Raw genomic sequence first — 25,850 nt, 5'->3', positions numbered from 1 at the left:
GGCTACAGATGAAGTTGAAGACAAATCAGAGGCTGAGACGAGGCTAAAATAAAAAGAAATCAAAGTAATAAACAATTCACACAGAAAAGAATGATCTGAATTATTTGTCAAATAATCTGTCAAGCTAATCACAATACTTTTTTGGTATTATAATGCTAGTTATTTAGTAACACACATATTTTCCCCCTTGAACTTTAATAATGTGACAAAACTCAAGCTACTACCTAAGCTAACCCACTTCTTTTCAATGGCCAGCAAAAGCATTAGTCCTTTCATCACTGTTAGTGTGGCTTGTCTAACATGCAATCGGGACATGATATACTTACCTAGTTTTGGTGGAACTGTTTGGATATTAGTTTCAATTTCTTGTGCAACTGAGGCTGTTGCGGGTGCTTTCACTTCGACTTCTAGGCTAGATGATAATAAGGGAGGTGCCGAAGAAGGATAGAAATGATAATCTAAGACACCCTTAGATGGAGATGGTTTAGGAGCAGCCTCGGATGTGAGTGTTAGAGGCCCATCAGGCTGCTCTGTAGCCACAAATGTTGCCTCACTGGTGGGCACAGGAAAGTATGAGGTATGGACCATAGATGGTACCCAAGCAGACAGTACAGTAGGATCCCCAGAAGTGATTGGATCTTGTCCAATCCTGCCAGGATCAAGGTGTGTAGGAGAATCATACTCAAAAATCTTGTCCACAAACACCCACTTGAGGCCAGCAATGCAGAGGCAAAGGCTGATCAGGCAAGCCAAGATTGGAAAAATGCAGATCTTTTCAGAGTTGAGGCACCCTGTCAGCCGCTCTGCTTCCAAGCACACACAGCAAGTAGTAGCGAGGCCTGCTATACCCTGCATCTGTGTTTCCTCGGTTTGAGTCTCTGGTGTGTCGTCTTCAGCAGGGAGCCCCTCAAGTGATGCAGCGGGGCTCAGCTGGGTTGAGGGATTGGGAAAGCTCTCCAGACTGGCTTCAGACATATTTAAGCATATATTTTGCAGATGAGTTCCCCTCTACAAGGTCTTAAAAACTCTGTCCATTATTATTAAGCAAGCCAAAAGAGAGAAGGGGGAAAAAAGATCCAGAGAAATATCACAGCATCATGGCAGAAGGTATCAGAAAAAAGTTTAAGTGTCAGAACCATGATCCAAATAAAGAGAAATTGCAAAGAAAAGAATCCTACCCAATTTCAGAAAGGAAGTCCCTTGTAATGATTCAGCTCCTTCTCCATCCTCACTTTTAAAATTTTCATCTATAATTCCTGGGCTCCTCTCAAGCCATCTCAGTTCTTCAGAGAGCTGAAATGCAGGGCTTTTGTGAGAGAGAGGGGGAAAAAAGAGCTGCAATCTTAAAGTAAATTGTTTAAGTGAACCAACAGCTCAAAGTGGAAGGCTGGTTTCTCACCTTGAGCATCTGAGGCTGGTGACTGTTGGAGCAAAACAGAGCCGTCATGCAGTAGAAGCAAAAGGAAAACCAGCAAGAACGGTAGCAGCAGCAGCGGCAGCAGTAGCAGTGACAGTAGCAACAGCATCCTGTTGTGCAAAAGAGCCCGCAGAAAGAGGCTGAATCATTACAGAGCAGCAGGTGCCTGCTCCCTGAGCATCACTGCAAGCAATATAATTAAAGAGAGGTTTGAAAAGAAGAGAACATCAACTCTGTCCTTAGTCTGTGCCACCTCCTATTGCCCGGTCCCTCCCAATACTCTTTCCCTCCAGTGCCTTCCTTTCTTCTTTCTCTCTGTTCCTCTGATATACAGATTCCCTCTGCTCTCTCCTTTCTCTCCCCACACCCCCACCCCTCTGCAGGGCTGATCTGAGTTAAATCAGCACACCCAGCAACACAGGACTACCAGTGACTTCCTATTTTATCCAATTAGATTGCATAAAGGCCATAAAATCAAAAGGAAGCACAGAAGAGCCAGTCAAACTCCTTCTTTCTCTTTTCTCCCACTGTGTGGTCGTGAAAAGATGCTAATCGATTAGAGCAATCTAACAAAGCTGCAATGAAGATAAGGGCGGGGAACGATGTAGGTGGCAGCCTTATGGGCTGGACCTGAAGCTAAGACTGTCGGCTATCCGATCCCTCCCATGGGACCATGGCCTTTCAGCTGCAGTTTCTTTCTGCCTGCTACCTAGAGATAAAGTTTAATATCCTATCAACCCAGTTAAGTTAGATTCAAAATGGACTATGCAATTATGACTTTAACAGCATGTTTGTGTTTTAAAACAGACCCGACTTAGGGGAAAAATGCATCTTATTGTAATGTGTTTCTAATATAAATATTCTGTAATGAATATTTCTAACACACTATTCACTATTAGTCTTCCATTAACTCAAAGCCTAGAAAGGAAAAATAAATTTCACACTGTCTAAGCAAATTTTGCTTTGAAAATACCACTATTCACATGAAAACAAAGGTAATCTGTTATTCTGTTTCTGACTTGTACTGTACTGGATGCATTTACAATTCATTTACCATTTCAGCTGATTTAGATGATACTGACCACAGCCAGCCCTCTATATCCATGGATTTTCTTATTCAACCATTCATGGCTTGAAAATATTCCAAAAAGCAAACTCTGTATTTGCTATTTTATATAAGGGACAGCATTTCACTATACTACTGTATTTAATGGAACTTGAGTATCCATGCATTTTGGTATCCATGGGTGATCCTGGAACCAAACTCCAGCTGATACCAAGAGACCACTGTATAAATACTTTCAACATCAACTGAAATCATAGGGAAAATTATACAGTTGAACCTTTGTATCCATGAAGATCCATTCCGGATCCCTTCCCCCTGTGGATACAAAAAAAACATGGAACCTCAAATCCTGTTGTTGCAAATGTCACAGCTGCGTGCATGTGCTGCCATTTGCAACAACATGGATTGTTGTCCGTAGATGCTCAGATCCATGGATGGCAAGCGCATGGGTAGCAAGGTCTGGTTGTATACAATATGAGGAGTTCAAGGGCTCATCTAGGTGGGATCATTATTTGTGTCTTATCTTTCTTTGATGCTTAGTGCACTTCCAAATGCTGATAACATTTTTCTTCTAGATTTTGTCTAGACTATGTCCCCAACATAGATGTGGCTCTTCAGTTTTTGTTAAAAATGTTCTCCATATTATAGTGCTAGATTGCCAAACCAAAATGATGAAATGGTAAAACAAGGCAGTAGAGTACCTCTGCTCCCCCTTGCCTCCACAGTCACACTGTATTTCACATCCCTTCTACATGGCTCTTCTTTAAACAAATAAACAAACAAGCACCACTTCTATATAGTAGCACTAGATTACCTCCTATTTCATTGAAGAGGCTTTAAAAATGAAGACCGGGGAGGGGCATGGGGAGCACAACTCCTCTTTAGCTTCTTAAGTAGGATTGGGGGAAGAGGTAAACAAGATAAAGTGGCAATTTAGTTCTTCTTGTTCACTGCCCTCAAGTCAACTCCAACTCCTGGCAACCCCGTGGATGAGACATTTCCAAGATCCCCTGTACTCCATTGCTCTGCTTAGGTCCTGCAAATTCAGGCCTGTGAACTCCCTGATTGAATCTATTCATCTGTATGGTCTTCCTCTCTTTCTGCTGCCTTCTGCCTCTCCTAGCATTACTGTCTCTTCTGAGTCATGCCTTCTCATGATGTAGCCAATGTACGACAACCTCAATTTAGTCATCTTGGTTTCTAGGGGTATTTCAGGCTTGATCTGTTCATGGACCCTTTTGTTTGTCTTTTTCACTGATCATGGTATCCTCAGCACTCTTCTCTAGCACATCTCAAATAACTTGATTTTCTTTTAATCCACTTTTTTCACTGTCCATCCATCCATGGTGAACAATAACATTATTAAGGTGGTGAGGGGGTTGAGGACCACACCAGGAGACACCCTAAGGGTGGGGTGACACAACTGGTCTTCAAATGTCTGCTTTTGGGCAGAAAGGCACTGTAATATTCAGCCACATCCCTTTAAAATGCTGGAGAGATGGTGTCAGTTGGGTGAGGCTTAGTGGGAGGAGAAAAGAGAGGCCCCAGTTTTTAAATTTTAATTTAAAAAATTATTTAAAAAAAAACAAATCACATTTTTCACTTCAACCACAAAAAAAACCTATGTATATGTATATGTAAATGCATTCAGGCTGTGAGTATGGTATTGTAGTTTAAAGGTATAATTTCAATTTAGCTAGTTGCTTATGTCATAACTATTACCATTACATCCAGTAATATACAGGAAATACACTTAATGAGTAACATGATTGTCTTGCTACAGAAGAGCGGGATATAAATACAATTTTTATTTATTTATTTATTTATTAGTCTTCTTCTCGGCTGCAGTCTCTGATCAATGTTTGATCCAAGGTACAGGAACACTTTAATTATTTTGATTTCCATGAGCCAAATTATTATGGCACTGATTAACAACAGAATTTCAAAATTGCTGTCTTAGCATTAACACTGAATAGAGTTGTTTTTTTTAAAAAAATAAATAAAATAAACCAGTGGCCTTTGAAGAGAAGAAGAAGATTCCAAAACAGAAGTATGACTGGAAATAAAGAAAATCAGGAGAGATGAGGAGATTAGACTCACTGGTAACATCCCACCCCATTGAACCAACAGACATCCACAAATGAACTAAAATGAACTGTATTTATAAGTCATGCTATCTGAACTGAACTCGGTACATATCAGGGTACATATTAAAGCCAGTTTTCAACTGGAGCAATAAGAATCAGAAACGAAGTAGGGAGATAGGTTGGAATTGTTTGGATCTTTTTTGGAGGGGACATGATAAGTATAGTGCAGAAACCACTAGAATGACACATTTGGTTTGTCTGGACAAGCCTTATGTCAAAACAGAAACAAAGTACTACCTATCAAATGTAAAACAAAACAAAACACAATTCAGATTTGGTTTCCCAATGGAGAGTGCTCAAATGCTTATTTTCTATCTATAGAGATTACAATTTATTCTTGTTGCTGGTTCCAGAGTTTACAGTTTTCACATTAAAAAAAAAAAAAAGCAATATAACAACATGCACGAAAAGGTTCAGAACCTGGTTTCTTCAACTGTAGATTGTAGGGATAATTTAATTAGTGGAAAAAACCAAACATCCAAGAGAGTCATATCTCTTTGCAAGTGTACACAGAAAATATCAAACAAGGAGCAAGTTTAGGCTCAGAAGAAGGAGGAGTGAAGACAGGCGGAAAGAACATCGACACCGAAGATATGTGGATGACACTGTAGTACTAGCAGAAAACATCACAGACTTGGAACAATTACTAAAGAAGATAAAGGAAGAAAGTGCAAAGGTAGGCTTACTTCTGAACATAAAGAAAACAAAAATAATGACCGTGGAGGATCTACATAAATTCAACCTAGACAATGAGGAAATCAAAATAATTAAAGAGTTCCATACCTTGGATCAAACATTGATCAGAACAAAGACTACAGTCAAGAAATAAGATGATGAATAGGAATGGAAGGGCAGCCATGAAAGAACTTGACAAGATCCTGAAGTGTTAAGGTATACAATTGAGTACCAAAGAAAGAACTGTCCAAGCCATTATATTTCCCATCACCATGTACGGATGTGAGAGTTGGACAGTAAAGAAAGTGGATAGGAAAAAAATTAATTCATTTGAGATGAGGTGCTGGGGAAAAGTGCTGAGGATACTGTGGACAGCCAAAAAGACAAACAAATGGATCCTAGAACAAATCAAGCCTGAACTCTCTCTGGAAGCCAAGACGATGAAACTGAGGCTGTTGTATTTTGGTCACATCATGGCCTGTTACAGACTGCCAAAATAAAGCTGCCTGGGGTCTCTTTGGAGGTATGCTATTTAAATGATGGATGCATCCTAAGAATCTGGAAGCTGCACCAAAGCTGCACTCCAGTGCTTAGGAATGGAGTGTGGCTTTGGCGCGACCTCTGGACTCTTAGGATGCATGCATAATTTAAATAGCATACCTCCAAAGAGACCCCAAGCAGCTTTATTTTGGCAGTCTGTAACAGGCCCATGACTCATTAGAAAAGACTATAATACTAAGAAAGGTAGAAGGTAGCAGAAAAAGAGGAAGACAGTACCCCAGATGGCTACTCAATCAGGGAAGTCACAAGTCTGAACCTACAGGACTTAAGCAGAACACTGGAGGACAAGGGGTCTTGGGGATGTCTCATCTGCAGGGTTAGGGTTGACCTGAAGGTCCTCACTCCTTACAATGAAAGGGGTAGTAAAGGTATCAGGCTACTTTATATTTTTTGTTCAATTCTAATTTGGTGAAATATTTAAATGCAGCTTGCTTGGTTTGGGGTATTTATTACATAAAAATAATGCCTGAGTATGTTCATGGAAATGTAAGTAACATTTGCATAAAGCAGATTTATTGGCAGGGTAGGAGCTCCTTTGGAGGTTTTGCCATCCAGTGTGTCAATATATAGTGATGGAACGTGCTATGAACTCTTAATCAGCAGCTGTTCGAGAGTGAACCCTGCAAAAGAATCATTGACTTTGCTGCAACTATATGAGCTGCAGTTAAGATCTGCTGGGAAAGACGTTTTTGATAATTCATCTATTCAATTTGAGGCCTCTACAGAATCACAAAATAAAGTAGGTTGTTCTATCTACGTGACTTCACTACTAATGAAAAAGAATCCAAACAGGTAAATGGAAGTGATTTGAAAACCTTTGCAGTAATAAATATGGTCCATGTAGATTGAATGAAATTAGTCCATGTAACCCTCTTGTGTGAACAGTAGCAGGAGTTGTTGCAGCATTTTCTTTGGCATTAAGCTAGTTATTTCAATTTCTATTGGCTCATGTGGCAAAGTGAGTTGCTGAAATCAACAATTAGGCAAGGGTTTTGCCAAAGCCTCTATTACTCTGTGTAATATATAAAAGAAGAGAATTAAAGAACCCTGGTTTCTCCTCATATTTCTATTTATGCAGAAGTGAAGCAGTGATCTCATAATGTTAGACTCCCAGTCCTTGAACTTGTCAGGAGACAGCCCCACGAAATAAAACCCCTTTCATTTTGCCTGTGATAGCCAGGCAAAGGGGGAAAGGAGTTAAGCTTGTCTTACCAGCTACTCCTTGTTATGTGCCTTCAAGTTGTTTCCAACTTGTGGTGACCCTAAGGTAAACCTATCATGGTGTTTTCTTGGCAAGTTTCTTCACAGAGGTTTGCCACTGCCATCATCTCAGGTTAAGAATGTGTGACTTGCCCAATGTCACCCATTGGGTTTCATGGCCAAGCCAGGATTCAAACTCTGTCTCCAGAGTCATAGTCCAATGTTCAAAGCACTACATTTTGCTGGCTCTCCTAGCATGTTAAAAACATGTACTTGTAAGTTTTCCCACCAAAATGGAAATCCTAAGAACGATGGGGGTTAGTGAAGATATATTCCAGATTTATTTTGAAAGAAACTTTCAAATGTTTTGTGCAAGACTTATCAGGCCTGGTAGATTTCATTCACAAGTGCATATTGTTAGTTTTGGATTTTAAAAATTGCACTTAAACATGTTGGAAGTGCTCTGCTTTTTTGTGATGTAGGAATTTTGTTAACTGAGATATACCTACTTCCTGCATGCATCTTGTCAGAAAATTACACTGCATTTCATATGTATATAGCAATTCTTGAAGGTGTCTTCCCCCTTTATGTTTTCTTTCTTTGAATTCTAGAGGCCTGTGAAGTACTCATTTCAAAGCATACCTGAAAGGCCCAATTTTATTTTGGGACTTAGCAGTTGAAGTAGTGAACATATGTTTATCTCCATATGCTTGTGAGACAGTATCTATTGCTTTATTTTGTTTAGTATGTTTCAGTTCTGTTTCCTCCCAACCTTGATTACAATAAACCTAATAAGCAATTAAAGGGAGATCTTAATGACTCACAACTTCTCTCCTGAAATCAGACAACTCTTCCATACTACAGACTAAGGGAAATGGGCTCAATCATTACTTCAGGAGTGGGTCTGTCTAAGATGCCACTGCTCAGAGTTTAAGCTCTATTGCTATTAGAGTGATCAATTTAATCTCTTACACTGATCAAACCATTGTGACTGGCCCCTGGGTAGTCACGATTAACAGAACCTTGTCAAAAATAGTTGGTCACTAGAGTAACAACAGCTAGAGTTCCATGTGCACTCTGTAGCACAGAAACCACAACATGTACTCAAGGGTATTGTGAACAAATGATAGAATGCATCTAAGTTTTTCAGAATTACAAGCTTCTTTGCTTTTCTAACTACAACAAAACTGCCAATAAATCTACTAACTAATCTGTAGCTTTGTCTTACTCTCTTGGTAATTCACACACAGAGTGCAAGCCTCTGAAACCTACTAATCTGCAGTCAGCAGTGCTTGTAAAATACAATCATGCACAATATATCTCTGATGGTAGGCATGGTGACTTTTTTACTAAAAAAAATAATAATCCAAGAGCCAGTTCAAACCAATAACATCTTGGGATAGGAGGGACTGATCATATGATGCCCTTCAACCATCCCTGGACACGTAAACCTTCCTTGTCAGGTCTGTGCTTGACTGGGTTCCCTTCCCCATTGCCATGTGCTTTCCAAAATGGCACTGTTATAAAGCTGCACCAAACTTTTTTTATTGAAGGCTCTTAGAAATAGGAAAAGGAACACATACTAAACCAATATGTAAGACAAGTGATGGATCTTGTAAGAGATGACTGGGTTAAAGGAACACCAAAGAAATTATGTTCAAGGACAGCTGTTGTGCGCCTTCAAGGTATTTCCAACTTATTGTGACCCTAACACAAACCTATTATGGGGTTTTCAGGAGCAGAAAGTGTGTGACTCACTCAAGGTCATCAAGTGGGTTTCCATGTTCTCCTGAGTTGTAGTCCAACACTCAAACCACTACACCATGCTGGCTTTCCAGGATATTGGGGAACAAAAGAAACTATTGCTATTGTTGTTGTGTGCCTTCAAGTTGTCTCCAACTTATGGCAACACAAATATTCTTGGCAATATTTTTTCAGAGTGGGTTTGTGTCTGCCTTCCTCTGAGGTAAAGTGTGACTTTCCCAAGGTCACCCAGTAGGTTCCTATGGCCAAGCAGGGATTTGCACCCTGGTCTGCAGTTGTAGTCCAACATTCAAACCACTACACTACACTGGCTCTGCAAAGAAACAATATCAAACTCAAGTAAGCTCAACACTGAAATATGCAAAATCTTTTGGTTACCAGGTACACAGCTACAGAAATGAGATTTGCTTCAATGTGTTTGTTAATGATTAAATGGATACCAGAATGAAGCAAAAGGCCGCTCTCCTTCAAGTGAGCTTGTGAGATATGCTATTTTTCAGAGGAAGTGGAAAATCAACATTTCAGATTTTTCACAATACCAACAGTTGGAAAGGCAATTAATAATTTGCTAAAAGAAAATGGTGTTGCTACATCAGTACTTTTGAAGACTAATCTCTTTTATTCAATGGACAATATTTACATGGTCTGGGATGCGAAAAGGATAACAAAATGAAATAGCACCATAATTCAAGGCAGCTCCTTGTTCCCAAAGACCTAAGGATAATTCTGCACCAATGTTACTCAGGCCTGATTTTCCAGATCTGTTCTTGTTTTTGAGTCTTTACATTTGCATGGTTTTATCCTTCTAAAGAAAAAGCAATTGCTTAGCTCACGCTAGTTGGCTTAATTGCGAGCATAATACCTCTTTCATGTGGTCTTATGCAGCCCATGTTCATTTCTATAAGATTCATGCAGGAAAATGTCCTTATCAGATAGTATGCTCAATGGTGGTCTGGCATTTTTGGTTTCCTTACTGCTTCACATATTTACCTTTCATTACACATAAAATTTCACTGATATATAGGATTAAATTCTGGGATAACCGTTTTGTGCACTGCAGCCTCTGAATCAAGTACTTGCATAATTTTGCTCTCTTAACAGACTTTTAAAAGAAGAATGCTTTTATGCAAGTGTGTAGAGGTTAAACTAATGAAAAAAAGTCTATGAAAAATTGTATGGTAATATCTAATGTGCCATGAGATATATTCAAAAAAGCTCATTCAACTCAGAGAAGCTCAGTTGTTACCTAATTTCTAAGTTTTGTTGTTGTTGTTTCTCCTGCATTTCTTTAGAGACAAACCTAGCAACTCTTCTGAAACTATGTCCCTGACTAAAAATATTATCGGGAAAGCTACTTAATTTCTGGGTTGTTATATAAAGGTCATGAATACCCAAATCATTCTTATTGGATATTACTTTGCTAACATTACTCTAGCACAGAACTGCACAGAACTGAGTAGCATATGACAAGGTGCTTCTTACTACTGACAAAAGTAGAAACTACTTTCAGGGACCATGATTAATTAAAAAATTCAAATCTCCTCGTACACTTTAAAGCACCAATCCATGCCTGATGCACATACTGCACAATCACCACTGATATTTGAAAGATTTAAGATCCATAAAATTTTACTGAAATGGGAAATGTTAGAAGAGGACATCATGACATGTATTCTGTTATGACAGGGGTACTACTAAGTGGTTCACCATACTAAAGGTTGGTGTAGAGGTTGAAAAGAAAGTTAGATTTTACTTCAAAGATTCAGTTGGAAAGAATACAGTATTATAGGGCTTTATTGAGAAAGGCCTTCCAATATAATGGAAAGCATTCTTAAAAGAAAAAAACAAAACAGTCTTTAAGAAAACTTCCAGTGCAAGTGAGAATGCAAATAACTTTTACTGCCATTAATCCCACTGGCAAAGTAATAGTATGCTGACTTTAAAATAATAATAAAACAGTGCTGGCTTGCCTTACCCAGGGGATCTGTTCCGGACACACACACACACACATCTGGGTAAGGAAAATACTGCATATGCTTGATCCCCATTGAAGATAATGGGGCTTGTGTATGTGCATGTGCCCTGGCGCGGCGCTGCACATGTGCCATTGCCAGTTTTGTCACATGGCTTTCAATGTAAGCTGAAAGCCACATATAGTGTGTCTGCGTATGATATGGGCACACTGTACATTTAATCTTATTCTTACCATTAAGGCTGTTGGAGATTTTAATTATCCAGCTGCTGACCCTTAAATCAAATTCACCATGCTTGCCAGCAGCTTGTAAATACTGGATAGTGATGACCTTCTCAGAGACAAAGTATGTGCTCAAAAGCTTTGTTGTACATTATATTAGGGCATGTTACAAAATAATAAAGTAAAAATTAAAACCCTGGGACTAGATCTGACCACCAATCTCAACTAGAGAAGGCCCTGCAATTAATGGAATTTAAGTGATGATTTATCATTCAGCAATTAGTTCAATGAGTTTATTCTAGCTGAGACTTCCAAGAGGTTTAGGCCATGAGCTTCTAACCCTGAGTACTGTTGATGCCTTCATTGCAGAAAAAGGTGAAAGAGACATATAGTAACAAACAAAAATTACATTTCTGGCTAATTTAAACATGCTACATTTTACTGAGTACCTGCAGACCACATTTGTCCTAAAATAGTATCAATGAAGAATCATGGATCCATGCAGTATCTGTGTAGTTCATGAAAATTGCTATGTACTTCCAAAAAGAAGGTTTGTGTATCTAAGAACACCATGGAAGGTGTAAAAAGTTTGCTTATTACTTCATTTAAAACAATTTTATCCCAAATTTTAGCCAGAGTTCTCAAGGTTTCAAAAACATTACTAAAACAAAACTAAAGACCTAAATAAAACTCTAACAAAACACATTTAAAGAAAACTGATTAAAGTAATGGCAAAATTCAAATAATTAATTTCAACAAACATCTAGGTAAGCCAAATTTTTTTAAGCAGGCTTTCAAAGTGATTCATCAAATAAAATCAAATTATTAGACTTACTGAATGAATGAGACTTGTTAAGACAACTCATTTGTAAATCTCCTTGATTCAATGGGCTAACTTATCTGGATTGCTTGTTTATTCACTAGCTCAGTGAATAAAATTACCAGTAGTTCTCAAACATAGTTCTAGGTTTCTATTACTTTAAATTAATGGCCATCAAATTCTTCACAGATTCTGACTGTAGAAAATATCCCAAACCCAAGATTCAATCCATCACCCAAGGAAGTAAAAACAGGCTCCAATTTATTGGAATCATCATATCCTAAGCACTGAAACAGAATCTAATGCATCCTGGTTTAACCCCAGTACCCACATCTAACAGAAAATGCTTAACACATCAGAGCCTAGCACTAGCTTTTTAATAATTTGTACCATTTTGTAAAGACATCTTTACATTTTTAGTCTGTATTTTCTAATAGCTTATTCCCACAGTCTCCTTTTTTAAAACTCTCAGGGATAAAGTTATTATGTTAATCACTTCCAACTAATCCAGCTGTTCTATATTCACTGCTTTCACTACAATTTTTAGAAAATAAATGTATATCTGAAAATATTAAACATATTTTAACAAAACAAACAAATGTACAAAATAAACATATTTACTTCATATTTAGAAAATAGGAAAACATTTTTACAATACATTTATGTGATTAAAATCTGCAAACTTCAACTATATATATTGAAAGACAACATTTCAGAAGTTGGGGAATATACAGCCATCTGCCAATGTCATCAAACTAAGGACCCATTCTGTAGTATGTTGAAAATCCAAACAATCATTAAACTACACTGTCTAGTTTGGCTTTGATCATGTCTATAAGTATATATGAAGCAGGAGGTAGGGGCAGATACCCAAATCAAAATCTTTCTTCTCTGCTATAGCAATAACATAGCAAGAATATATTACAAAGCACTTAAGAACATGGAGACATTTGCATGTTTCATAGCAATCATAACAGCAGCAAGGGGGTAACTTTAATACCACATTTGCAATTTCATTCACATAGCCAAGAAATGCATGCATCATCCTTTGTGCAGAGGATTTCCAGCAAATAATTTCAATGCATTTACATAACTTAAATAAAGAAAATCTTTCTCATCCTTTTTCTTTTCTTGCTTTTCAAAGGTATACCAGACAGCTTGATGTAGAGTTATAAATTTTCTTGAAACTGTAATATGAATGTATTCAGAATGCTGCTTGATGCATTTTTTCTGCATCTAGAGTCTTGACATTTATTAGTGCATATATAAAGAAAGCACAATCTGGCACAGGAGCAAGTACTTTCAAGTGAACAGAATCAATAGGAAGAAGGCAACCCTCCTTCTACTGTACTATGACATTCACATTATTCAGGGCTTGGCTTATTATATAGCAGGGGATGGGGGTGGGGAGTTTACAGGCAGCTAGGAAAATAGGCCTGCAGCAAATTAGGCAATTCTGTTTATGCTGGCTAGCTTGCTCAAGAAGTAAAATGTACCACCATCTTGCTTCTTCTGCAGTTTATATAACTGCAAACCAAGGGGGAAACGTCTGTTTCACATCCACAGTAGATTTTTAAAAACGTAATCAATTGTGATTGTGACTCTGGCTTTGAAAGTGTTAATTCATGCATGGATTTAAGCTGCTTTCATAATTGTAGAGTTTTATTGTGTTGTTGCTGCTGCTGCTGCTTTAAATTATCATAGGCTATCATCAAACAAATCCTAGGTATAAGACTATATATTATAACTAGGGTACAACTCAAAGAAAGCAACAGGTATCTATGCATTTTAAATTATGGCTAGCACTGTGGCAGTAAGTATGCAGTTTATTTCCTAAAATTCTCTTGAATCATACAATCTATTGTACAGTACAAAATGCAGAAGAGGCAAAGGAAACCACCTTGAATCCCAGACTGGGAAAAAGATGGGATATAAATAAATCTAACAGCAACAGTTACAATAACACTTTCTACCTCTATTACTGGTGGGAAGCCCAAAATGTGAGTAGCTTGGCCAGAGTCACTAACAACCTTGGGAACCTCTCTCCTCAGCTGAATCATGTGCTTCCTTTTGGGAAAGAACATATGAGAAATTAATGGGCTTGAACAGACAGGCCAAAATAAAGCTGCTTCGGGTCACTTTGGAGGTATGCTGTTTAAATGATGCATGCGTCCTAAGAGGCCGGAAGCCATGCCAAAGCCATGCGTCAGTCCTAAGGACTGGAGTGCGGCTTTGGCACAGCTTCTGGCCTCTTAAGATATGTGTGTCGTTTAAACAGCATACCTCCAAAGTGACTCAAAGCAGCTTTATTTTGTTCTGTCTGTTTAGGCCCTAATATCATCTTCTTAATACTCCAGTTATTTACAAATGTCCAGATGGAACATGTTTGAGCTGGGGAAAAGAGTTGAACTGCTTTTCGTCTTCTGTATCAATAAATTAAGTTTAGAAACTCTCTTAAAGTACAAATGCTCAGTTCTCACAAAAACAGAAATACCGCTGAGTTATTTTAGTGCATCACATAGATAGACTAGAGTCCCTTTTAGGATTTTAACAGCAAGAACACATTATCATACTCAACAGCAGAAGGGGGAGAAGGGGGATAGGAGGAATAATCCTTTAATCTTCCTCCTTTAACAAGTACCAACAATATTACAACATAGTTCTTAGGAGTTGATGTGGGATAATTAAAATCATGTACCTAGCATCTAATCAGGCAGTAGTATTACAGATAACCCTCTGCATTACAGTCCTTCCTCCATCTCCTCCTTACCATCCTCCACACTCCAACCAGCATCCTTCAGTACAGGAAGCTTAATATATTATGCATGTGGTTGCAGAGGCTAGGAAGTCTATATATGTCATTTACCTCTGAAATAGTAAGCTATAGTTATTGGCAGAGGGAAGCATGAGCCTGTGCATTAGGTGATGAGACAGACCTAGAGTCTTGCCAAACAGAATAGCTAAGTAATAACAAATAATTTTGGGAAACACATAGACATAGTTTGGTGGGAACAACTGTGCTTGCAGAGCTGAGCAGACAACCTCAAATTATTCCTGTAGCAATTAACTGATTTCAAGAGGCTTGCACATTTCCTTTGATCTATTAATGTGATTAAGTGCAAGAGTATTTATTCAGCAATTTCCAGAAGGCACGTGATGAGAACAGCGACAGAGTTTAGCACCTACATGAGAACAGAATACATAAATACAGAAACTCTTTTTTTTTAAAACCCTGTCACTCATTATATCAAGAAAAACGAAACTGTCATAGATAGGTCAGCAGCACTTCTTGGTATGCTGAGACCCAACATTGTAATACACATTTGCTATGCTTGAACCATCATGTGCAGTCATTACATTTCATGCAGATTTACTCTAGTAGAACAACCTGACGTGTTCAATCTACTAAGACAATCTTAAGTGCATAATGTACCTTCAAGGCATAAGAATGTTTTCCCCCCCTAAACAATCAGTGTCCAAAAGTCTCACCATGTGTTGCATTATCAAAACACACAAGATACTTTCTGATTGCAAAGCACTTATCTTAAAGGAACCACAATGTAATACTATAAATTTAAAACAATTTCTTAACAATATATTAACAGAAAAATAGTCATGTTAGTCTGCTTCAGCCAAACAGACAGAATTGATTCTGCTATAAGCAATGTCATCTTTCCAAAGTACAGCAGATTTTAAGAAGTGATAGAAAAAAGGAGCTTTTTTAACAGCCTCTTTTCTCATCTTAAACATTTCAATCTTTGATTCAAACTCTCATTAGCATTGTGCCATAACAGCTGGTGGTATTTCCCCAGACTTAATAGTTAGTGGGTTTTTTCCCTCTTGTCCATGTGAATCTGAGCCCATGGCAGGAAGAGCAGCAGTCTTCCGTTTGAATGATGGCTCCATCTGTCCCATGTGGCCATTGATTACCAGCAACCTCTTTAGCTAGCTAGACTCTGACAGCTGACATATAGTTTTCCTACAAATGTCCTTTGCTGTGTGTGGTGTGTGTCAGAAGAGAGCCTGGCTGATATGGAGATCTTTTATAATTCTTTACACAAATCCTATTAGGGAAAAGGGATGTTTGCTAACAAAATCAAAGTGTAACTCCCCTAATTTGCTTTGTTACCACTCAATCCTGCCCTCCTCCACCTCAAAAGGTCACTAAAAATTCCACATGGGAAAACAGGTCTGCTGAAGCTAGAACCAAGAAGTATAGTGCAATACCCTAAAAAATCCTAACACCTACATAGACAACCCTTTATCAACACTGTCATTAGTTTATAGCTCTCTCATTTAACATATATACTTGACTATAAGCTGAAACAAAGGAAAACAATGCCAAAAAATTACAAAATTCCAGCAGGCATAACTATTTGCTCTCACATTAAAGGATGAACGGAAGAGGGAGTAGAGAGGGGTCAGTGCTTTCAGGACAGATAACACTCTTGCCTTTCTCTGCATGCGATGGTTTTCTTTTTATAAGAGTCAAAGTACAGCACTTACACATGGATAAGTCGACTTAGGTTTATTTTGGTTAATTTTTTGACTAAAATTTCTAGACTTACACACGAGAATACATATGGATAGAGAAAGGAAAATGGAAAACAATGGCGGGTTATGGACCGCCGCTTTGAGGCGGTATGCTGCCACCGCCGTTTGCTCCATGTGGGGGCCGCAGCAGCCACACCGCGTGGCTCCTGCGCGGAGCAAAAAAGGAGCTCCAAAATGGAGCTCCTTCTTGCGGCGCCTCTGTGATGTCGCGAGGCGCCGCTGGCGCATTCGCGACGTCATAGGCGCCGCGACACGTCTGGACGCTATGCGTCCGATACATAAACATGGCGGCCCCCATGTGGAAGGGGAGCCGCCATGTTGTACGTATGGAATACGTACTAGGGTTAGGGGGGTGCGGAAGCACCGCCCCTTCCTAACCCTAATACGTATTCCATACGTATTTTTGGCGGTCTGTAACCCGCCAATGAGATGAAGGGCCATAAAAAGTTAGAGGATTGGTAGGTCATCAAATAGTAAAAGGATACATTATTTTGCAAAGCCCAATATATACAATATATGAATGGATTGTTGATGTTTATGAACTAAATGACAATGTTTTTGACTTGCATTTGTTCTAGGATTTTAGAGGACTAACTGTCCTTCTGTTCTCTCCAGTACTGTATTATAAAACAAAAAGAATGCCTCTCCCCAAAAGGCCTGTGTTAATTAAAAACCCCAATTTCATTTATTAATCTTATTTTTAAAAAAAATACTTATATCATGCCCTCTACCCAAAGATCTCAGGTTGACATACCACAAAACCAATCTAAAGAATTTAAAACAATGCAAATAATAAATATTAAAAGGCTGAAAATCATACTAAACAAATATAACAAGTTAAAAAGACAAATTAAAAGAGTTTAAATTATTTAAAATGAATTATGACTATGGACATTCAAGGGCTTTTGTAAAACCTGTTAGGTCGCCAAAGCTTCCATGAACCACTATTTTTTCACACGGTCTCTGACTAACAGCACCGTTGGCACCAACTGGACCACCAAGGGGGAGTGTGTTCCATACCTGGGGTACCACAGCAGAGAGGGCTCTCCCCCATATCCTCCCACAGCATATTGCCCTGAATGATGGGACACAGAGGAGGGCTCCTCTAGCACATCTTCAACCTTGGGCAGGAGTCATATGTAGAGAGGTACTCAGTGAAGAATCAAGGTTCCAAACTATTTAGGGCTTTAAATGTCATTACTGGTGCTCTGAATTTAGACACAAGGCATATAGTCAGCCAGTGTAATATGGTTTTCATATGATGTTTCCGTCAGCAGTCTACCTGCTATATTTCGCACTAGCTGCAGTTTCCAAGTCATTTACAAGTGCACTGCAGTAATTTAACTGGGAAGGTACCAATGCTTGGATGACTGAGGCTGTTGACCAGGAAAGTCCTTAGTCAAGGTTGGCCCCAAACATGGAGTCTGCCCAGGTCTCCAGTGACAAACGTGTACCTAAGAGTACACAACTGCTCTCTCAGGGATGGTGTTCTTAGACTTGATAACCACTAATCCACAGAGCCTCAGTTATCCACTTCAGTTTACTGGTCCTCAAACAGCCCATCAGAACACCCAGCTTCTGGTTCAGAACTGCATAGTCTCAACTAACTCTGATGGAGCTGGGTGTCATCAGCATACTGAATTTGAACTTTGCCAAAAGTTCATCCTTATCAGAATTATATTACCTGTGACCAAATCTTTTTTAAAGGATTTTGTTTTGTGTACTGGATTTTAAAAAATAAGTAGGGATGGCCCAACCATTAAGAAAAGTGAGGCAGCCATTTCAGGCAGCAGATTATAGGTGCCATGAAAGACCATTAACCCCGGCTGTATCTTTGTGCCCCCTTCTGTAACAGGTTCACAGTTCTCAGAGCTATAGGAAAGTTTAGTGTAAAAAATCTCACTGTAGGAAGGCTCAGTGTAGTGAAGTCTTAATTGAAACACTGGTACAAGAATTCATATTTTGATAGTTGGAAAAGAGGGGGGAAACTATCAAGGGGTGTAGGCAGGAGAAGGAAGACCATCAGAAAAGGGAAAAACATACAAGTGATTAGATATGCATGTATTCATGGAAGTGAAACATTCACCTCTCTCAACACCCATAATCCTTAAATCATACAATTTATTTGAAGGCCACAACTTACTTCTTGACATTCTAAATGAGCATGTTGTACCTGTCTGCCATGCATTTTCAACAGACTGAAGATAGTGGGCAATTACAAGCCAGTAAGCTATGTTTAATCGTCAAATACATCAAAAAAGTATTATAAAAGCAAGGAAGATCTGGCATTACTGTCATGCAAAATACAAACATTTTCTTCTGCTCTGTACAAATAACAATCTCAACACTATGAATTATAAAATAAGATTTTAAAAAAACTGTCAACTGTCTCACAATTTTCGGCATTTTCCAAATGAAAAGCAGGGAAATTGCAATGATTTTTTTTCTTGGTGTTTAGTCAGGAAACTTGACTGAAATGAGGCTGTTAAATCAGCAACCAGGCTGAGGAAGCAAAACATTGTAGGAAAAGTAATAGCAACTAGGCTAAGGAGGTCTCATCCTTTCAGGTGCTCTAATATATTTATTATCTGTCTTCTAAATTTTAAGACACAGTGCATGCTTCAGTTTGACGAAGGAAATACTTTTAATGAACAGCTTTTTCCTAAGGAATATTGGTGCGGTTTTTTTACTTTTGACTTTTTAAAATTATTTATTGTTTTCATGACTAAACTCCTTGAATTTTTAAAAACTGAAAGATGGTGTGTGTGTGTGTGTGTGTGTGTGTGTGTGTATTTAAACAACCTCCTTAAACATACAAACATGTGCTGAAGGAAGTACCATTAAGTATCTTAAAGGAATGGTACAGCAAACACTTCGTGTTACTTTGTTTGTTGACAACTTTTGTATAAGAACAGGAATTCCAGGTTTCAATTATAGCAATTTGTTCCCTCATGCATGGTAATGCCATTTTCTTTCTCTCTCTCTCTCTTGTTGAAATTATAAATCCGTGTAAAATAATGTTTTTGCTATGATATGGAGGCATCAAATATGAATGTAACAATTTTCTGCAAAGCCTATATGCTGTTAAACAATTTCATCCTATTATGCATCCAATTTAAAAGCCCTCATACCTTTAAAGATCACTGTTTGCTCCTCCATCTTAAACTCTACATTTTCAACTTTGCTTCTGTCCTAAGTGAGCTGATCCATTCTTGCTTGCTGATCATTTCCCTCACAATTCCCAATCAAACACAAGTACATAATACTGTCTCTCTGCACCCTTTAAAATCCTTCCTCAATGACTCCCTTTTCAGTAAAGGCATGACTTAACCCTCATCCCCAAATTTTCATTCAAATACACACTTCCAAACCACTAACCTGATACTTAGGAGAGAATGCAACTCTTCCAGAATAAATGGCCACTACTTAGCTTGGCCAGTGAACCACTTACTGCATTCTTATTTGGACTTTATCCAGCTCAATACAGAGCCAAAGGTGCAGAAAATGCACTGCCTTGGATTTAAAAAAAGAGAGATCTGTGTGTTATTCACAATTTTGTGACATCTCAGTCCATACTCTGGATGACCTATCTCAGTGGTTTCTTAAAGATGATTAAGCAGCATTAATTGTGGGGGCCCTTTAGAACTCATAGCATAACTGCCATGTGGAAAAGCTTCAGTTTTCAACACAGCCTTTTGAGATTGATCACTGTAACACAGTACCTGCAGTGGCCAGCTCAAACAGCCCTATCCAGAGGGATACCAGTATCAACGGTATTACAGCTGCAAAGAGGTCTAAGAGTCAACAAGATCACACTGTCCTGGTTCAGTTCTGAGTGAAATGGGTCTACAAAAACAGTTTCATTACAGAGATACTGAAGCTCAACCATGCTAGCAAATGGCCTACTAATGTTTACATCATCATGTCTGGATTATGTTTATTCTAGAATTGACTAATTATTTCTCATTTTAAAGAAGCTGATGTCATAACTACCAATCATATATCTTGTTACCTTTGTCTTTAGATTTCTCTTTTCACTATCAAACTTTATAACTCTTACAGGAAATTCTATTCTCTTTCTTCTTCCTTTTATTGTAAGATGCCATGTGTGATGAATGTAATGAATAATAATAAACAGTTTAGAGCAGCCTACATTATTCACATTTTAAAAGGACCAAGGATCATAGTCCCATACAAACCTGCCCCCACGTAGGCTCAATATTCTAGAGAAATTTATATTGACAACCTGTATGGCTTCATCTGTAAGCCACACATTAATTCTTTACACCCGTGGTGCGTGTGCCATCTCTGGCACATGAAGCCTTTTAGGAGGGCACATGGAGAGATGGAAGGATGGGGAAGAGGAGGAACAGGTGCGTGCTTGTTCCTCTCTGTCCCAGTCCTCCTGTGCCTTTAGCTGCCTCTCCAGAGATAGCTAATGACCCAGGAGGGCAGAGGGGAAAAGAGGAACAGGCGTGTGGAAAGAGTATGCATTGCTCCCCTTGCCAAAATTTCTAGCCTGAACCCTTCATGTTACCAAGTCCAACAGTTTCAAGGAAGATTATTAAGTTAAAACAGTCTGTTTTTTTTTTAAAAAAAAGATGGTACAAATCCACATTTCACCTAAAAAGGGCAGATTCATCCTTATGCACAGAGATTTTCAAAGAAGGACTTAGTACAGTGGTTCCAAGATCCCCTGTGGATAACAAAATTTGTGGATGCTCAAGTCCCATTAAATATAATGACACAGCAAAATAGTGTCCCTTATAAAAAATGGAAAATCAAGGTTTGATATTTGAAATTTATACTTTTTTGGAACATTTTCAAACCGTGTATGCTTGAATCCATGTATAAAAAAATCCGTGTATAAGAAGGGCCGATTGTAGTTGGGCCTGCAACTTCTGCTGTAGCTTATATCAACTAAACATAGGAAAGTTTTAAATGGATCATCATTTCTTGGTTAGTTAGTTTAGAGTCAGGGCTGCTTCACATCTTTTTTTTTTTTTAGGTAAAACACCAAACCCCTCCAAAATTTGTGATGGGTTTAACATAGTTAAAAAAAAGCTTTCTTAAAGCCAAAGGCAATCCCTGTTGGCATAATATGCAAGTCAAACAGTGGGAGAACAAAACAGGAATGTTCATTTCTAAAGGCTTACGGCTACAAGCAGAAAACATTTTTACATTGTACTTTAAAAAGGAATTTTCTCAAAACAAGAACCCTAACAAGAAAAATTACACCAGAGATTACAGAAGGATACTGCAAATTAATGCAGCCATGACAATTCATATCCACTATACTCTGCTGCCTTTGGTTCTTTGTTTGAGCAGATGAATTCAACATAGAACGAGCTTCCTAAAAGGCTACAATACTGGAAGTGTGGCATGCTTGAGGACTTAAAAATGGATTGGAGAGAAGTTTGTGACAAGACCGTGGTCTGCAGTTTCCTGGCCTGTGGCTTACAGAGTGTCCCTAGGCAAGTTACTATTGCTCAGCCAAATCTACCATTCGTATTTGTGTGTCTGTAAATGCTGTTGTGATACAGCTTTGTAATGATGGCATTATGTTATTTATGCACAGGAGTTTTTGGTGGTGTCATTTTATTTTTTATTTTTTGTCATGAGCTCCTTTTTGTACATGCATATTTATGAAAACAAAAAACTGGAAAACATGTATTCACTGGAGATGAGTAAAAGGAAATGAGGTCCCACGTGCTGTTGATAGTGCAAAAACTTTATTACCTTAAAAAGCTCTCAACTAAGTGGACACTCTGCCCTTCCTTCTATTACTCAAAATGTCCACATTGTTGAGAGTGCAGACTGCAAATCCAGAAATTTCTTGTATTAGCCCCTGAAGAAGGCCAATTGGTGACAAGGGCGAAATGCATCGGGCTTTTTAAGATAATAAAGTTTTTAGACCATCAACAGCATGTGGGATCTTGTTTCCTTTTACTCTTCTACATATTGGTTTAGGAAATTTGCTGTAAGTTATATTGTAAGCCTTCTTACGTACCATTTTGGGAGAAAGGAGGGCTATTGAATGCATTAATAAATCTTCTCTCTCTTTATAACTCAGCCCCAGAATCAGGTCTTGAGTTTTTGTCCTACATATCTTGAATTCACCTGAATGGCTCACAGCTGTGACCAGGTGAAGCAAAGAGTCACTTATATTCTACCCCACAAGATCCTGCGAGCCTACTCGTTATTCCAAACTTCCAGCAAGACTGCTCAGTAGTGGGGGAGAAGCGCTCTGTACATGTTCAGGAACAGAGTTATGATATCCACACTGGAAAACATGCTTCAAGATTAAGTCCTGTTTCAACATTACTGCTAAATTACATCAACTCATTCCTTTCACCACTTTCCCAACCCAGCTTTTTATTTCTGGTATAGGAGAAGGTCCATGGAGATGACACCATGAATTAATATATTGGGTGACACCAACCCTAGTTGGTGTCTGGCACTGATTCAGGATTTCTTAAGGTGAATAACACTTAATCATAAAAACCAACTAAATGGACAATGCCATTCAAATCTAATTTACTGCTCATCATTTCAAACAAATCATCCATATTTAATAAATTAAAAAAAAAACAAAATTAAGTAATTTGTTGTTATATGGTAAGAAGCAAGCCATAAATTTCAGAGGTGTTGTTTTTTATTCTCTGATCATTCAAGCTATCAGTTTTCTTCATCCTAATCACAGTAACTTAAGATGCAAGCAATAGTATATCAAAAACTACATGGATTCTGACTGTAACCTTTCTTATCCCAAACATATTTTCAAAGACCTGCAGAAATCCCAGAAAATGCTAAATAAAAGAAGGTGAAAAGCTAAATACTGTGACATGTTTCACAACAAAACTCAGTGATGGTGAATTTCTTTTTAGGAACAGTTTCTTTTACATAAACAGATTTCCTCTTCTATTTTTTTCTTATGGTTTTATAATTGTTCTGAAGATTTGGTTCAAATATATACTGTTACAGAAAGAGAATAAACCTGCTAAGTCCTCATGGTATTTGACACAAGTTGCATGAACACAGTGAAATAACAGTGTGCATCATTCATGTGAAACTTTAATAATCATTTTGCTCCCAACCAAGGTCATCTGAATTTAAGCTATGTTGAAACTCTTAAAATCTTTTCATATTCAGAATTAGTAAGTAAATTTTTTACAGACTGTTTCCACCTTTCCCTGTCTTTCAGCATATCAAACAATTTTAAAACTGGTAACTTTGCAGTTTGTTTTTGGATGGCAGATTCTGATCTCTAATTAGTTTCAAAATGTGGAACCCTAGAGATTCCTCTTACGTTAGTTTAAAGGAAAATAAATGTAGCTATTTTATTGGGACATTTAGTAAATTTACCTTTCTTTTTTGTGGCTGCCAATAAAAGTTTATTTTTCCCACATTGCAAAACGCGAGTGCGTGCACACATACACAACTATAAATATACAAATATTTAACAGTGTATAAATTTATTAAACATTCTTGTTAAAAGGACCAAATAATGCAGAGTCTTTTTTTAAAAAATGCAAGTAAAACCTCAATTCTTATTTTTAAGGCATACTTTGTTCAGTTCTCCTCCCAAGTAGATGAAGATGCTTTGAGGGAAGGAATTATTTTACTTCTGCTGTAGCTACCAGTGTGAATTCAGGGCAGCTATATATAGATCAACTGCAGTTTTGCACGATAGGTTTTATAAAACATGGGAGCTGTCAAAATGGATAAGCCCAATGGTCTATCAGGTTTAGAGCACTAGACATGGGCAACTGTTAAGAAAAGATAATTAATTACAGTTGGGAAGGAGTGATGGACTCCAAGCTCTTAAAATTATCACACTGGACTAGTCAAATCCTGTTAGAGTTGGACTGATGGGTTACTTTTCTTAGAGCTGTGTCAGTGAAGTGTCGCTTGCATGCCACTGTCATTTCTTCTAGCAGGTAGGCATTATTTTTTCTTAAAATGTGGCACATGCTTCCTCCATGGAGGTCAAGGGTGGTACAGCTGGCCCTCTGTATCCATGGATTCTTTATCCATTGATTCAACCATCTATGGCTTGAAAATATTTAAAAAATAATTGCCAAAGCAAACCTTGCTTTTACCATTTTGTATAAGACACCATTTAACTATGCCATTGTATGTTATGAGATTTGACCATCCATGGATTTTGATGGGCAGTCCTGGAATCAAACCCCAGTGGATACCAAGGGTGCGTTGTATATGGTTTGTCCACCATTTTACCTCCAAACTAAACTTGTGAGGTATATTAGCTTGAGACAGTGATAGGCTAAAAGGGAGCTAATGAACTGCAAGGCTAAGTGAGTAAATTTCACCAACTGAAGTCCAGTACTCTAGCCATTACATACTATGGCTCTAGAATGTTACTGTCAAGTATCCAACTCTATAGTCACAGGGGAATAAAACCTACAGCCTATATAATAATCATACTTATCATGTAATATTTTATGATGTAAGTTCTCCTAACTGCTTTAAACAGACAAGAGATAAAAGATCTTCTTTAACTCTGAGTTACTAATTGACTCTGTGTCTTCTGCAAGCACACAGGGAAAAATGAAAATGCCTTTTTATATAAAAAAGTAAAGTAACTTTTGCAACTAAACAACATGAAAAAGAAATTCCCACACCATTATATTTCCTTCAAATCCAGGTGAAGCTAATCAAATTAGTTAAGAATGTTCCTTCTGTTCAAATGCATTCTACTCTGAACAACTTAATCATTGTCTTTTCTTTGTCTCAATATTTCTCCTTTCCTAGCACAGTTACCTTCAGACGTCCAAAATACCTTCTGTGCAACTTTACCTATACTGTCCCCATTTGACTTTTGAGATCATGAACATGGAATGCAGAGATGTAGCATACCTCCAGGACATAACAGGACATAACATGACATCAGTGTGCCATGATACCAATGTAGCAAGGTGCACCACCACTTACATCACTCTTAGACAATTCAGCACTCTCCTGATTTTTGAGACTAACTCCCATCAGCCACAACTACCATGTGAGCTAAATTTGGGCTGTATGGATTATTTTTCATAGTGAAGCTTCATTGAAGTCATGCTTGGAAAAAAAATGTGAAGAGACAGCAATCCAATAGATATAGTCCAAAACTTCTAGAGATTGTGGGAATGAGAAAGGCTGTCCTGATTGTATGCATGATACATAAGAATCTGTGATGAGAGATTACAGTGATTAAGAGAGTGGGCATGTTTAGATGCCCTGGCCTTATAGCTGATAGGTCCCTGATACAGTGAATGGATAAATGTCTTTACTAACCTTGCTGCACCACAGGCTCCCTTTAAAACTGGAATGCTTTGCATGCCCAAAGATGTCTGTAAGAACACTGCCCGTCATAGTATCCAAGATCCCTAGACTCAGCACATGTCAACCATAGAAGACATTCCAGCTTCCGCAAAACACACTTTATTTCA

General features: G+C 38.1%; 2 protein-coding genes across 5 annotated transcripts in view; both read right to left on the bottom strand.

Annotated features, from left to right (window-relative positions):
• LOC149323257 (pro-neuregulin-1, membrane-bound isoform-like) overlaps window positions 1–25,850 on the bottom strand; it is a 656,320-nt gene that overhangs the window by 129,591 nt on the left and 500,879 nt on the right. For 2 of the 4 annotated variants that reach the window (XM_089488653.1, XM_089488654.1), the window contains exon 1: window positions 327–1,323. The exons of 1 other annotated variant lie outside the window; for it this stretch is intronic. In XM_089488653.1, coding sequence (XP_089344779.1) covers window positions 327–975 — 649 coding nt within the window. In that variant the 5' untranslated portion in view covers window positions 976–1,323. Of the gene's footprint in view, window positions 1–326; window positions 1,324–25,850 lie in introns of those variants that run through there. One more of the 4 variants, XM_089488652.1, reaches the window with a different exon arrangement.
• LOC149323258 (uncharacterized) lies at window positions 1,347–1,526 on the bottom strand. The gene is given in 2 exon segments (XM_089488656.1): window positions 1,347–1,427; window positions 1,429–1,526. Coding segments are annotated over 2 exon segments (168 nt in total). The 3' UTR covers window positions 1,347–1,357.

This window comes from Sceloporus occidentalis, unplaced genomic scaffold (genome assembly GCF_023333645.1).
Source record: "Sceloporus occidentalis isolate IW3139 unplaced genomic scaffold, rSceOcc1.0.p SCAF_1, whole genome shotgun sequence".
In the NCBI taxonomy this organism is placed as follows: Eukaryota; Metazoa; Chordata; class Lepidosauria; order Squamata; family Phrynosomatidae; genus Sceloporus; species Sceloporus occidentalis.
The sequence above is the reverse complement of the archived record's forward strand: the minus strand, read 5'-3'. Positions and strand labels throughout refer to the sequence as shown.